General features: G+C 46.0%; 4 protein-coding genes across 4 annotated transcripts; 1 reads left to right on the top strand and 3 right to left on the bottom strand.

Annotated features, from left to right (window-relative positions):
* Positions 1 to 77: 77 nt before the first annotated feature.
* LOC108052347 (mothers against decapentaplegic homolog 3) lies at positions 78 to 4,767 on the bottom strand. The gene is made up of 2 exons (XM_017134728.2): positions 4,230 to 4,767; positions 78 to 3,553 (listed from the first exon to the last, which is right to left on the bottom strand). The coding sequence occupies exon 2, from the start codon at positions 3,346 to 3,348 to the stop codon at positions 1,897 to 1,899; it is 1,452 nt and encodes a 483-aa protein (XP_016990217.1). The 5' UTR covers positions 3,349 to 3,553; positions 4,230 to 4,767; the 3' UTR covers positions 78 to 1,896.
* Positions 4,768 to 6,976: 2,209 nt separating this feature from the next.
* On the bottom strand, positions 6,977 to 8,139 carry LOC108052342. The gene has a single exon (XM_017134724.2). The coding sequence runs from the start codon at positions 8,001 to 8,003 to the stop codon at positions 7,104 to 7,106; it is 900 nt and encodes a 299-aa protein (XP_016990213.2). The 5' UTR covers positions 8,004 to 8,139; the 3' UTR covers positions 6,977 to 7,103.
* Positions 8,140 to 8,678: 539 nt separating this feature from the next.
* LOC108052356 (phenylalanine--tRNA ligase alpha subunit) lies at positions 8,679 to 10,376 on the bottom strand. Its single transcript, XM_017134739.2, has one exon. It carries the CDS (start codon positions 10,261 to 10,263, stop codon positions 8,767 to 8,769), a length of 1,497 nt encoding a protein of 498 aa, XP_016990228.2. The 5' UTR covers positions 10,264 to 10,376; the 3' UTR covers positions 8,679 to 8,766.
* Positions 10,377 to 11,125: 749 nt separating this feature from the next.
* LOC108052358 (zinc finger protein 771) lies at positions 11,126 to 12,743 on the top strand. The gene is given in 2 exon segments (XM_017134740.2): positions 11,126 to 11,836; positions 11,838 to 12,743. Coding segments are annotated over 2 exon segments (1,389 nt in total). The 5' UTR covers positions 11,126 to 11,227; the 3' UTR covers positions 12,618 to 12,743.
* The last annotated feature ends 544 nt before the right edge of the window (positions 12,744 to 13,287 follow it).

The following is a 13,287-nucleotide window of genomic DNA, read 5'->3' as shown; positions in this document are numbered from 1 at the left end:
AAATACAAAAACAATAAGTCAATTAAAAACCCGAGGGCGGTTCAAAACCGTGATTAGAGCCAATTAACAAAACAAAATCTCGTTCGCGGTCGTTTATTCGATTGATTGCCAATCAGGATTAAGTGTCTTCACACAAAACTACGTGAGAAACTTAAAAGCAACAAGGGGGAAAAACAATAGACAAAACTTAAATTAAAGGTACGCCGAAGCCAGATGGCAAGAGCGGCGGTACAGTTGTTTTTTGGTTGTAACAGCGAAGCCAGGGACAACAAAAATTAAAATAATCAGTTAAGATTGAAGTAAAAACAATTTGAAATCGAACTTAAACTGATTTGGGCTCTTTAAATGTCAAGATAAGCTAGCGAATTTTGTTACATATATAGACTTAAGATCTAGACCCAAGAAAAACGCGCACTTGCCAAGCAAAATCCGCTCAGCACCGGCAAACCATATTGCATATTTGTTCATACACAAATGCTTAAGCTATTGGTTCGATTTCGAGGGTGATAAGAAGGAAATAAGAACATTTCATTTGGTACACAATAAATGCAGTTCTGAACAAAATGGGACCATTAGATAAGTCTGACTTGGTTTGCGGCATTCAAATTTTGTTCGGCAAGTGCTTTACATATACATACATATGATCGCATTTTACGGATATTACGACTAAGAGCTGCTTAATTGTTTGACTGCATTTTGAGAGTTGACGAATTTTTAACACACACATACTAAGCGAAAATCGAAACGTTTAACAACCATCATCAAACGGATATATCTATAATCCCATACTCGATCAAGTGGAGGTCCTGCGTGAATTTCATTTTTTGGTCTTATGTACATTTGCAATGTATGGTAGAGTGTGTCTGTGTGTGTAAGCTTCAAGCTTGATAAATCCCAGTTCCTGTTTTACTCATCTCCTTCCTTATGTATCGCATCACCGATATAATTGTTTTGCTTCTTTCTCAAAGAATTTCGACTCTCTCACTTCTAGCGCTGGCCAACTCTACGCACACAGATTCTGGGTTTCTTTTGGTTTTTTGTGTTCCTGGTCGGTTCCATTTCGGTTATTTTCTCTTTTTTGTGTGTAAAATGTTTAAAAAAATTGTTGCTTCTTATCGAAAACTGTAACTCTCCACGTTTCCACCTACACAATATATAGTCCTAAACTTGTAACGCCAAATACATGCTCTCTCTCATATATGCTTGTAAAGATATATATCCCACATGTAAGTGTGTGCTCTTTGTATATAGATATATCTGTATCTGTATCTGGTTTGCATCTACCACTTGTTTTCAATTACTGAAGTATGTACTCATATATAATTTGCCTGAACTTATTTCATATGTGCTCTTAGAATTTTTCTTGGTTTTCTCTTTGAAACCAATTCCGATTCTCATTTTGCTTTCCCATTAAGGTTCTGACAAGTAACATTGAAGAAGTGTGGAAGTTTATAACCATTAACAAAGAAGTATTTAGTATTTCTCGTTTTTGCAAGTAAATACTTGGTAGGACCACATGGGTTAAAAATTAGTTCACCAAGATTTCAATTGTCACATGCCCAGTTTTTCTTCGATTTAAATTTGTACACTTTTTTGTCGAATACCCTTGCAGAGAGTAATTCAATTTGCTCGGCTAATTTTTCCAAAATCGAACAAAAGTTATTTTTAAATTACAAATTTCTTGCGATACTCATTGAGAAACTATATTAAATTTAACTGGTTGCCGAAAGTTCTTAAGGATAAAATCCTTTCTTCTACAGTTCTTCAGTGTGACTTGTCAGCGCCGTACTGGTCTTTCTGGGTTTCTTGACAGCTCTAAATGGGCCTTGAACTCCGGCGCTTACTATGCGGGCAACTGGGGAGGGGAAAATTGAAAACCGGAACCGGCCGCTGCGTTTACGACATGGAGCTGCACGGCAGCCGCGGCGATCCCATCTGCGTGAGTACGCGATCCAGCCACTGGAGCGGCCCGTTCAGATGCAGTTCGATCCAGCAGGGCGTCGAGGTGACCGTCTGGCGGCGATACTCGGCGCCCCAGCCCTTTACGAACGACATGCGAATGGTGCACATGCGTGTCAACTGGTAAACGGCCTCGAATCCCTGCGACACGGACTGCGACAGCAGGGCGGCAAACTCCTGGTTGTTGAAGATCTTCAGATTGCAGCCGGGCGGGATCTTGCAGACGGTGGCCGGATGCCAACCGTAGCGCTGGTTGCAATTCGGGCTCTGTACAAATATGGACGAGTCGCTGAGGCATTCAGCGAATACCTCCCCGCCAATATAGTACAGCCGAACTCCCTTGCCAATGTGCCGACGCGTCTGCTCCACGACCTCGTTGCGATTCACATTGGACAGCAGACCGAGGCAGAAGCGCTCCGAATTGGAGGGATCGGTGAAGCCGTCGACCGTGATCGAGGGCTGCGAGGCGTGGAAGGTCTCGCCGACGCGCGTATTCAGCTCGTAGTAGGAGATGGAACACCAGAAGGCCGGCTCGTGGTACATCACCGGCGCTGCATCGGCGGGCGGCGTTAGACGCGACATGTTCATGTTGTCGTTGGGATCGATGGGATCACCATCCTCGCTCATATAGCCGGGCGGCGGGGTGCCGGTGTTGGGAATGCTGCTGCCCACGCTGAGCACACTCGACTGCGAGTCCATGTTTTGGCCAAAGGACAGCTGCTGCTGCTGCTGTTGGTAGGCGGAGGCGGCGGACGAGGACGACGAGGAGGAGGAGGCACCACAGCCTCCAGCGGCAGTGGCGGGCGTCGAACTGGTGGACGATACGGAAACGGGCCCGGCACCGCCCAATTCCATGTATTGCGGCGGACTCAACGAGGCGCTGCGGATTATCGCCGCATTGTAGTCGGTGTTGTTGGGTATCTGGTGCGTATGGTTGTCCAGCGGATAGTCCACAATGGAGTCGGGCGGTGTGGGCAGCGATTTGGGCACCAGGATGGACAGTTCGATCTTTTTGTAGTGGTACGGATTAATGCAGATCTCCTCCTTGCGCAGATGGAAGGCGTATTCGCAATGGTCGAGGGGCTTTAGTTCATTCTGTGACTGGAGATCTGGCCAGCGCCACAGGCGGCAGTAGATGACGTGCGGCAGACCCTTGCGCAGATGCTCGCCGGCGGGAGCTGGCTTGCTGCGCGGCACCGTCACGCACCGCGTCTGGCAGTTCTGTGTGGAGATCGCCCGCTCTAGCTCCTCCAACTGCGAGTTCTTCTTGATCTTCTTGACCAGATTCTTGACGGCCTTCTCCGACCACTTGCCCTCGACGCTGTTGTCCTCGTTGCCCTTTTTGAGTGCTAACAAACGCTTGACCACCTGCGGGGTGAATGGCAACATCTCAGGGTCTCAAGGGGAGTTCTCCTGGTTCGGGGTTTCCTCCACTCGTCCACTTACTCCTCGTTCCCGTGGAATAGTGGAATGGTACTGGTGCTCTCCTTCCACTGCTTCCCGTTTTTGTTTTTTGTATGTGCTATTTGATCGGCTGCCTTGAGTACTGGAACTGTGCTCCTTTTACTCCTTTTTCCGCGTGTGCGTTTTTGATCTGGAATAGTGAAATAAGTTTAGTAGTGCGTGCTTTAGCAATTAAAACCTGATAATTGGCTTGCATGTGTGTGTGTGTGTGCGGCTGGATCTGATAAAAACCCGACCCTGATGACGATGTTTGTGATAATTGTCCGAGCGTGTGTGTAATTTTTAGATTTCTTCCAATATTTGGTTTCCTACTTCCACAATTGGAACCTCAAATCACAGACGCAATCTTCCAGTGCAATCGTCTGCGTGGGTTGCTATTGTCGCTCGTATTGTTGTTGTCCCCAACAAGGTCAAATGTCTGCGTTTGCAGACGCTTTTTTTGTGCTGAGTTACAGCAGCCATAGAAACAGAACCAGAATATTTATATATACGCCTAATCTGTGGGCAGTTTGAAATTTTCCATCTTATCGAAGGCGCAATAAATTACCAAAAATAACAAAAACCACGAGCGTCGCAAGCAGGAGGGGTTAAAAAATAAATAATAAAATGTGCATGAAAATTGCACACACAAACACACAGACGGACAGCCGCTTTGGAATGTATCCATGTATCCATACATATGAATGTATGTATATATTCCCTGCCCTGAAGGCCTCTAATAGCTATATGTAGCTGCAACCGTTTATGTTAGCATTTAGTTTTAACTATAGGTTAGCATTATATAAATAAATAAATAAATATATTACCTGTAACGGTACCGGCAACTCGAGCTCCTCTGCTGCTCCTGCTCTTGCTCCTTTGGCTGCTAAATGGCGCCCTCTCACTCGCACGCACAGTGCTTCCAGATCCAGATGCACGGGAACGGTAACCAAACGGCACCGGAACCGGGCGCACACATCCAGGCGAGAAGGCGACGACGGGGGCGGTGGTCTGGAAAGGGGGCGTGGGGCGATTGGGGGCCACTGCTTTTTCAAAGTTCTGTGTGTATATATCTTGTGTGCGCGCCAGAAAGTGACAGCTATACGCACACGCACACTAATAAACGGTAACCGCACACCGACACGAGATCACACAAACACACACAGAGGCACAACAAGAACAGAGAATATTTATAATAACGCCTTTCCTTGTTGTTTGTTTCTTTGGCTGATCTTTTGCAGGTTTAAATTTATATATACTTTTTCAGTTCCCTTTGCACCGACACAGTTTTATTAAGCTAATTTAATTTTTTGCGTTTCGCGATTTTGCGAGCAATGATGCAGTATGCCCAGACTTGGTGCCCAATAATAGTGTGACCGACAGCAAAGTTTAAATTGCGAGCTTTTAATCAAAACACTAACGCATAAAACCACAATAGCGCCAAAAACACAATAGATGGATTAAATATGGTGCGGAACTTTGATAGTGTACTAATACAATTTGCAAGCTAATTAGATTTTCATTTAGTACATTAATATCTGGAGTTCCGTTAAACACATAAATCTTAAATTTTAAGAACAGAATAGTTTAACATTGCGAAAGAATACAACAAAAATAGCCGCCCGAAAAACGGATTAAATTAAAATATTTTGTTTCTTGGCATCACTGGTGGATAACACGTTATATATTTATTTATGACACTAGATGTAATAGGCAATATAAAATTTATATTTAAATTTTTATTTATAATTATAATTTATTATTTTCCATTATACCCTTGCAGATTGTATTATAATTTTACTGAAAAGGCATTTTGCAACGCAGTGCAAGAAACGTCTCCGACCCTATAGAGAATGTAGTGTATGGAAATCCTTAACTTGCATCTATGTTGAGGAGATCTGGGGGCTGACATTATCCTTTCATACGATCCTTACGATTTCCTGAACACTCAAAGACATGGATCGCCCAGTGTACCTTGCATTTTGCAGAGAAGAGGGTCCTTAAAAAGGCCCCTTTTACTTTGTAAAGTCAAACCACTTATCAATATACAATTAAGAGTATAGTTGCAAATGGGATTAAGCAGAAAAAGTGGCTAAATCGGTAGTTTTAACAAAATTATTCATAAAATCCCAAGTGTGCCAATGATTTTGTTTAGTTTTTTTGTTATTTATTTTTAATAAATTATTTATAAATAATAAATAATGAATTACTAGTGAAGTCACCTTTATTAAACAGTACATTAGTCATTCTATCTAATGAAATAATGAATTATGAATTATTAATGAAGTCACCTTTATAAAACTGCAAAGTAGTCATTCTTTCTAAAAATATTGTGTTTAAGCATATTAGAAAAACATTCAAAGGACAACATTCTTGATCAGCATCACCAGGAGAGTCGATATATCCTTGTCCGTCCGTCCGTCCGTCTATTCGTTTCTACGCAATAGGAACGATCGAAACATGTATCGAAAAATCGACATAGTTTCATCCTTTTTTATACCCTTGCAGAGGGTATTATAATTTTGGTCAAAAGTGTGCAACGCAGTGAAGGAGACATCTCCGACCCTATAAAGTATATATATTCTTGATCAGGATCACCTCCTGAGTTGATATAGCCATGTCCGTCTGTCCGTCTGTCCGTCTGTCCGTCTGTCTGTTTCTACGCAAACTAGTCTCTCAGTTTTAAAGCTATCGGATTGAAACTTTGCACACACCCTTCTTTCCTTTGCACGCAGTATATAAGTCGGAACGACCGGGATCGGCCGACTATATCCTATAGCTGCCATATAACTGATTGATCGGAAATGCCATAACTTTCGTGTTTGTAAAGTTAGGAAGTTGGGATTTTCTATGGGTTTTATATTTGGCCAGTCAATCCGACCTACCAAATTTCATAAGGATCGGCCGACTATATCCTATAGCTGCCATATAACTGATTGATCGGAAATGCCATAACTTTGGTGTTTGTAAAGTTAGAAAGTTGGGATTTTCTATGGGTTTTATATTTGGCCAATCAATCCGACCTACCAAATTTCATAAGGATCGGCCGACTATATCCTATAGCTGCCATATAACTGATTGATCGGAAATGCCATAACTTTGGTGTTTGTAAAGTTAGAAAGTTGGGATTTTCTATGGGTTTTATATTTGGCCAATCAATCCGACCCACCAAATTTCATAAGGATCGGCCGACTATATCCTATAGCTGCCATATAACTGATTGATCGGAAATGCCATAACTTTGGTGTTTGTAAAGTTAGGAAGTTGGGATTTTCTATGGATTTTATTTTTGGCCAATCAATCCGACCTATCAAATTTCATAAGGATCGGCCGACTATATCCTATAGCTGCCATCTAACTGAACGATTGGAAATGCCATAACTTTGTTGTTGTTAAAGTTAGGAAGTTCGGATTTTTTATGAGTATTAAGAATGCATCATATGAATAATTTTGGAGAATATAATTTACAGAGTATTCTGCAAGGGTATATCAACTTCGGCTCCGCCCGAAGTTAGCTTTCCTTTCTTGTTTGTTATACTTTTTGATACGATGACGACGAGGATGAATATTTTTGTCATTGTGAGGGATATTTATTTATTTTCATCACAGTGTGCCTATTTTTGAGGGGTATTTAAATGAGTGCTTTTAACGAAATCTTCATTTTACTTTTCGGTAATTGTCAACTTAGGGTGCGACTAGAGTCAAGTGCGCGATGCGCGCCAGGACTTCTGCAGCGCCTGCTTAACGAGCTCATCCGGCGAGGGCGTGTCGAAGGGGAATCTCTTGACCTGGCTGCCGTAACTCTCCCGCTGGCACAACCTTAGGTGCTGCCGCTCCAACTGGGTGACCGCGTACTCCAATCGTGGTTTCCTTGGCTCCGGATAGCCCACCACAGCATCCAGCATTTGACCAATGGGTCCTGGCTGTTCCCGGAACTCGGTGTCCGCAGGCGTGTGGTCAGCCAGCTCGTCCTCCTCCGCGTGGAGGGACCTCCGGTTGGCGAGGAGACCGCCAGTGGGGGTGCTCCTTTGTCCCCGATCGCAGGCAATGAAAGGTATGTCAAAGTTCTCCCGGGATGTCAGCTGGCGCGCCTTGCTTGCCGACTCCTTGGGCGGCGCATCCTTAATCCCGGCTATTACCGTGGACGAGAGGTCAATGAGGGGTGCTGCCGGCGAGCTCCCATTGGGGGCTCTATCGCCTCCATCGTCCCGGATCTGCAGCTGATCCACACCACGCTCCAGTCGGGATAGAAGGGGTATATTCAGGGGCTCCGCAGGCGTCGGCACCAGTGGGGGAATCACAAACTGCGCGGATGGAACCTTGTTTTCGCTCTCCGATCGCTGGCGTCGTCTCAACTGGATCTCGTTGAGCAGCAACTGGTTGTGGGCTTCCGCCGCTTGCCGGGATTCCCGCTGGGCAGCCGCATCCGTGGACGCCTGCAGTTGCAATTGCGGAATCTTTAGCTGCGGAATTACGAATCTGGGCGTCGTTTGTGGGGGCGTGGTACTTGTACTGCTCAATTTGGACGTATCGCTGGCGTTTTGGGTGCCGAACTTGGCCTGGATTGCCTGGTGGAGAGTATGCGTCGGATTGGATGTCATTTTCGAGGCCAAAACTCCAGCGGACGATGACAAATTTTTGATTTTTGTTTAGGTTTCTTGTTTGTTATTGTTTTCGCGCGGGCGTGTCGATGTGTGTGTGATTGTATATTTGTGTGAGGGGGTGACGTTTGCTTTGAGGCAGGGTTGTCACATGGTTCGTAGATCTTTCTACCTTGATAAGTTAGTATCTCTAAAACTACTTAGGTTGGTTTATGTGCATAAGCCCTTTAAAAATATCGATATATCTTGGCTTTAGTCAAAGCTAAATGAACAATTTTGCTACAGAAATTAAAATGCACTCAAAAACTCTTATTAGCAACTGATCTTTGTTCAGTGCTGAACAGCGCATAAGAATTCGAATGAGACCGCCAAAATTCTAATTTAATGTTTTTAATAATGCACATTTTTTGTTCGCATCTTTTATACAAATATCAGAAACATAAATAACACCTTCATTTCGTCAACCCGTTTAAATATGGCTAAAAGAAAGTGCAATTTCCAAGTCTTTAAAAAATACAAACATTTGAGTTATTTCTTTCACAAACGTTTTCTATAATTTAATCATTAAACAATATCATTAGTAACAAAATATATTGTTGTAAGATTTTTCCTTTATCTTTGTTTAAAATGTTGTAAAGCTTTAAGTTTATATATTAAATCATTAAAACAACAAGCTGTGGTGGAAATTTGTTTATAAATATTTTTGGAACATTCGTATGTGAAAAAATGCTATTTGATCGGAGGTCTTAAGGTTTTTAAGGCATTAAGCGTGGTCCAGCCGGCAGATGGGGCCCTCCTCCACCATCTTCAGATCCACCTTGGGTCCGACCAGGTCCCGAATGTTGTTGATGCCGTACTTGATCATGGTGGGTCGCTCCAGCGACAGGCCCCAGGCGATCACGTTCACGTTCTCTGGCAGTCCCATGGGCAGCAGCATCTCCGGCCGGAAGACGCCCGAGTTGCCCACCTCGATCCACTTGCCCAGGCCGGGATGATAGCAGAAGATCTCCATGCTGGGCTCTGTATACGGATTGTACGCAGGCTTGAATTCCAGCTGCGTGATGCCCAGTTTCCTGAAGAACTCGTATAGCGTGCCAATGAGATCGCCCAGCGTTAAACCAACATCTGCGATCACGCCCTCCACTTGGTGGAACTCCGCCAGATGAGTGGCGTCCAGGGTTTCGTTGCGGAACACCTTGTCGATGCTAAAGTACTTGGCCGGCTTGAAGCCGCCCTCCTGGTTGGCCAACTTGTACAGCATCCTGGCGCTCACGGCCGTGGTGTGTGTGCGCAGCAGATTCTTCTGCGCCTCCTCCAACTTCCAGTCGTAGCCGTAACCCTTGGATCCATAGCCACCCTGCGAGTGCACTTTCTTCACGCGCTCCAGATAATCCTGCGGGAACTTGTGGCTCCTCGCCGGATTGTTCACAAAGAAGGTGTCGTGGGCATCGCGAGCCGGATGCTGTTGCGGCTGGTACAGCGCATCAAAGTTCCAGAAAGACGACTCCACATAGTTGTTGGTGGGCATCTCAGAGAAGCCCATCTCGAGGAATATTTGCCGGAACTCAGTGCGCACTTTGAGCAGAGGATGGAGATGTCCACGAGTCGGTGGCGCTCCCAAGGCATCAAAGTTGTAGGATTTGAACTTAAGCTGATCCCACAAGCCGCTGGCCAGCATTTCCACGGTGAGATCCGTCTCTAGCTTGGTGAGAGTGGTGGCAAACTCCGGGCCACGGGCCAGAACAAAGCTCTTGGTGGTGGTCTCCTGCAGGAGCTTGCGTTTCTTGAAGTCGGCCACCTCCTTGGCTGGCAGTTGGCCACCTTTGCCCTTGGCCACCTGCTGCAGTTGCTCCCGCACCGCATCCGTAATGGTGTCCACCTTGCGCCGCACCAGTGGTGGACTGACGCTCTTGTCCACCAGAATCCAGCCGTGTGACATGGCCTTGCTGAAACCCACTTTGGCATTCGGTCCTCCGGCGGCCATCAGAGCTGCCTGGGCGATTCCCTCCGGAGGCACTGCGGCGTAGACCAAGGCCTCATGACTGCCGTGCTCCACGACGGCGCGACCTTCGTCCGTGAGGCCCAGACTCTTGTGGGTGGCCGTTTCCGCCGTGACCAGTTCGCCATGCGCCTGGATGCTCTTCAGAGCACCCACTATTTTCTGGTGATCCTCCGAGAAAAGGCCGGCCAGGTCCAGGGTGTCCACCTTGTCGGCGGTCTCCAGGTGCTGGAGAATGCGCTCCGTGAGATCGGGATGCATCGCTGGCGGTTCAATGTGCTTATTTCAGTGATAAATTCAATGCCGGAATGCGAAATCGAAATCTCGTGTTGCGTTTTGCCACACCGCAAGATTGCCCAGTGCAGGAAAGCGCGCTAAGGCCAGTGTTGGCTATTGGAGAAACTGAGCTGGATAAACCAATCAGACATTTCAAAACTACTTTGAAAAGCTAAGGTTGTTTCACAGTGTAAAATATAAATCCATTAAACGCATACATTCCAATATACATATTATTAAGAAAAACACAAAGAACGAACTAGAATTTTTCTGAATTAAGTTTCTTAAAAAATATTCTGTTGTAAAAATAGAAGATGAACAATCAAATGAATTATAATAATTATTAAATACGGTTTATTGCTATAAAATTCTAAAATTGTATGTTAGAAAGAAAATAACTCAGTTTTAGCGCACAGATTTTTCTCTAGTTTTACCAAGATCTTTACTTATGATCTGTATACTGTTTTAATTGGAGCGTGATATTGTGTCATATAATCTGTAACAAATAAAGATCTTAGTAAAACTTCCATAGCTAACAAATATTTAAATTTCACTATAAAAAATTTGCTCTAAGCCGAATACAGAATACTATATATATCTAAGTTAGCACAATTGCATCGCTTGCAATAAGAACAGATTTCGAATATCTACTACATAGCTTTTTGTAAAACAATTTAGAAAAAAATAATTAACAACTCAACCTAAGATGTCCAGTCTTTAAACTAAAAATTTGTATTTAAATTATTAAACAAACAATTTGCAATTAAGGTATTCTCGAATTTAAGCTTAATAAACTAGCTAGTTTTCCCGCTATTCAACACCGCAGTTCCTCCAATAAGAACAGCTGTTGACGCCTAGCAACACTAAAAGTTTGCGTTGCTTTTTTACGAAAATATTCGAAAAAAGGACGCGAATCCTGGCGAGCAACGGCCAGGTGGGAGCCGCAACCATGCTCAAGTCGCTCAAACCGGACACGTACGCCGGGATGGCGAACGCCAAGTGCGGCGAGATCTACTTCCAGAGCCTGCACAGCTTCCGCATCGACTGTGCGTTCTGCGAGATGAAGAGCTTTGTGTTCGGGGACTTCCTGCTGCACGTCCAGAACGTCCACTTCGAGAACGGGCTGCTCAAGACAGAGGCGGCGGACGCGGACCTCAAGCAGGAGCGGGAGCACGCCTCGCCGGTGCCCATTGTGGCGCAGGTGAATCCGTTCGCCTGGTACGAGATTGGCGGCGACCAGGAGGACAGCGAGGACGAGCAGGGAGCCCTCGAGGAGCAGGACGAGGAGGAGGAGGAGCGACCCGGCAGGACCATCATGAAGTGGGACAACACACAGGCGGGCACAGCAACGAGTCACGAATCCCTGCGCCAAGTCAGAGCCTTAAAGGTGGACTACAAGGAGGAGGACTCCGAGCAGGAGGAGTGCGGCATCAACCTAGACCTGGACATCGAAACTAGGCAATGTCTGAAGCCACCTCACCACTGCCCGCACTGCACGAAGGTCTACCAGAGTCGCAAGGTCCTGGAACGCCACATAATGCGTCAGCACAAGGAAGCCGCTTCCCCCAGAGGCCGACAGCGAGGATGCGGACTACGAGCCGCCCAAGGATGCGCCCGCTACCAAGTCGTCCGCCCAGGAGCACAAGTGCGAGCACTGCGGCAAGATCTACCATGGGAAGTACAGCCTGAGGCAGCATTTAAAGCGGGATCACGACAACGGCGAGGAGGGAGGCTCCGCCACCTTCACATGCCTGGAGTGCGAGGCCCAGCTGCCGCGCCTTCGCCTGCTGGACGAGCACATGGTGCAGGCGCACGGCGGGGCGGCCTGTGTGGTGTGCGGCCGGCGGTACAAGACCCGCCAAGAGCTGAAGCGCCACCAGCTGAAGCACACCAGCGAACGAAACGTGCCCTGCCCGCATCCCGGCTGTGGCAAGCGTTTCTTCACCGTGCGCCACATGCGCAACCACGGCAAGGTGCACACGGAGCAGAAGAACTTCGTCTGCGAGAGCTGTGGCTACAGCTGCCGGAACAAGGAGACGCTGCGCGTCCACATACGGAGTCACACGGGCGAGCGGCCCTTTGGCTGTCAGGTGTGCCACAAGCGATTCCCCTCCCACTCCGGCCTGCGGGAGCACATGGCCATGCATTCCACGGAGCGACCGCACGTGTGCAGCGTCTGCGGAGCCACCTTTTCGCGGCAGAAGGGCCTCTACCATCACAAGTTCCTGCACGCGGACACCAAGCAGTTCGTGTGCAAGCTGTGCGGGAATGCCTATGCCCAGGCGGCCGGACTCGCCGGACATATGCGCAAGCACCGGAACGACGAGCTCAACGGGTAGGATCATCGGGATCGTGGGGACATAGTTTAAGTTGTACAAGTGTTTTGTATCTTCCATTTTCGACGTTTAAGTTTAGGAACTCAGGCATAGGCTATAGAAGACAGCTATAACTAATGGTTTTTTATTATCCCGATTTGGACGGACCAAAGGTGTGTTTTCGGTCTTCATTTCACGGACTTCCATCGAATTTATTTGGCACGCACTGTAAATAATTTTTATACTTCCTATAGAGTAGGATAATCCAACAGTCGTTATTTTGTTTAAGTTTAACTGCAGTAACAGAGAAAAATGGTTGGCGAAAATGTAAATATTTAGATGGTATTGATACATCTTTAAGTAAATTAAGTCAAACTTTATGATTGCGACCCTTTTGCTATTTTAATTCTAGTGAGTTTTATACAACTTGCCACGAATGTAAACTAAACTTTGTTAAAGATATACTACATTTACCGAAATGCTTCCAACAACCGAATCAATTTCGATGGAGCTCCGTGAAACGGAAACAGGAACGAATCCCTGTGGTGGCTCGTAATCCCGGCCAGCGGATGCGGCAAATATTCGAATTGGAAATCCCCTCGGAGATGGGCGATTTCCGCGGTTAACCTTTTTGTAATGATAAATATAACAGAATCTGATTCACAAAAGAGGCCGCTAGGGCCGCGTTTAAATT

Source organism: Drosophila rhopaloa, unplaced genomic scaffold, assembly GCF_018152115.1.
Source record: "Drosophila rhopaloa isolate 14029-0021.01 unplaced genomic scaffold, ASM1815211v1 contig_3, whole genome shotgun sequence".
NCBI classification, from domain to species: domain Eukaryota; kingdom Metazoa; phylum Arthropoda; class Insecta; order Diptera; family Drosophilidae; genus Drosophila; species Drosophila rhopaloa.
This window is presented reverse-complemented; position numbering and strand designations above follow the sequence as displayed.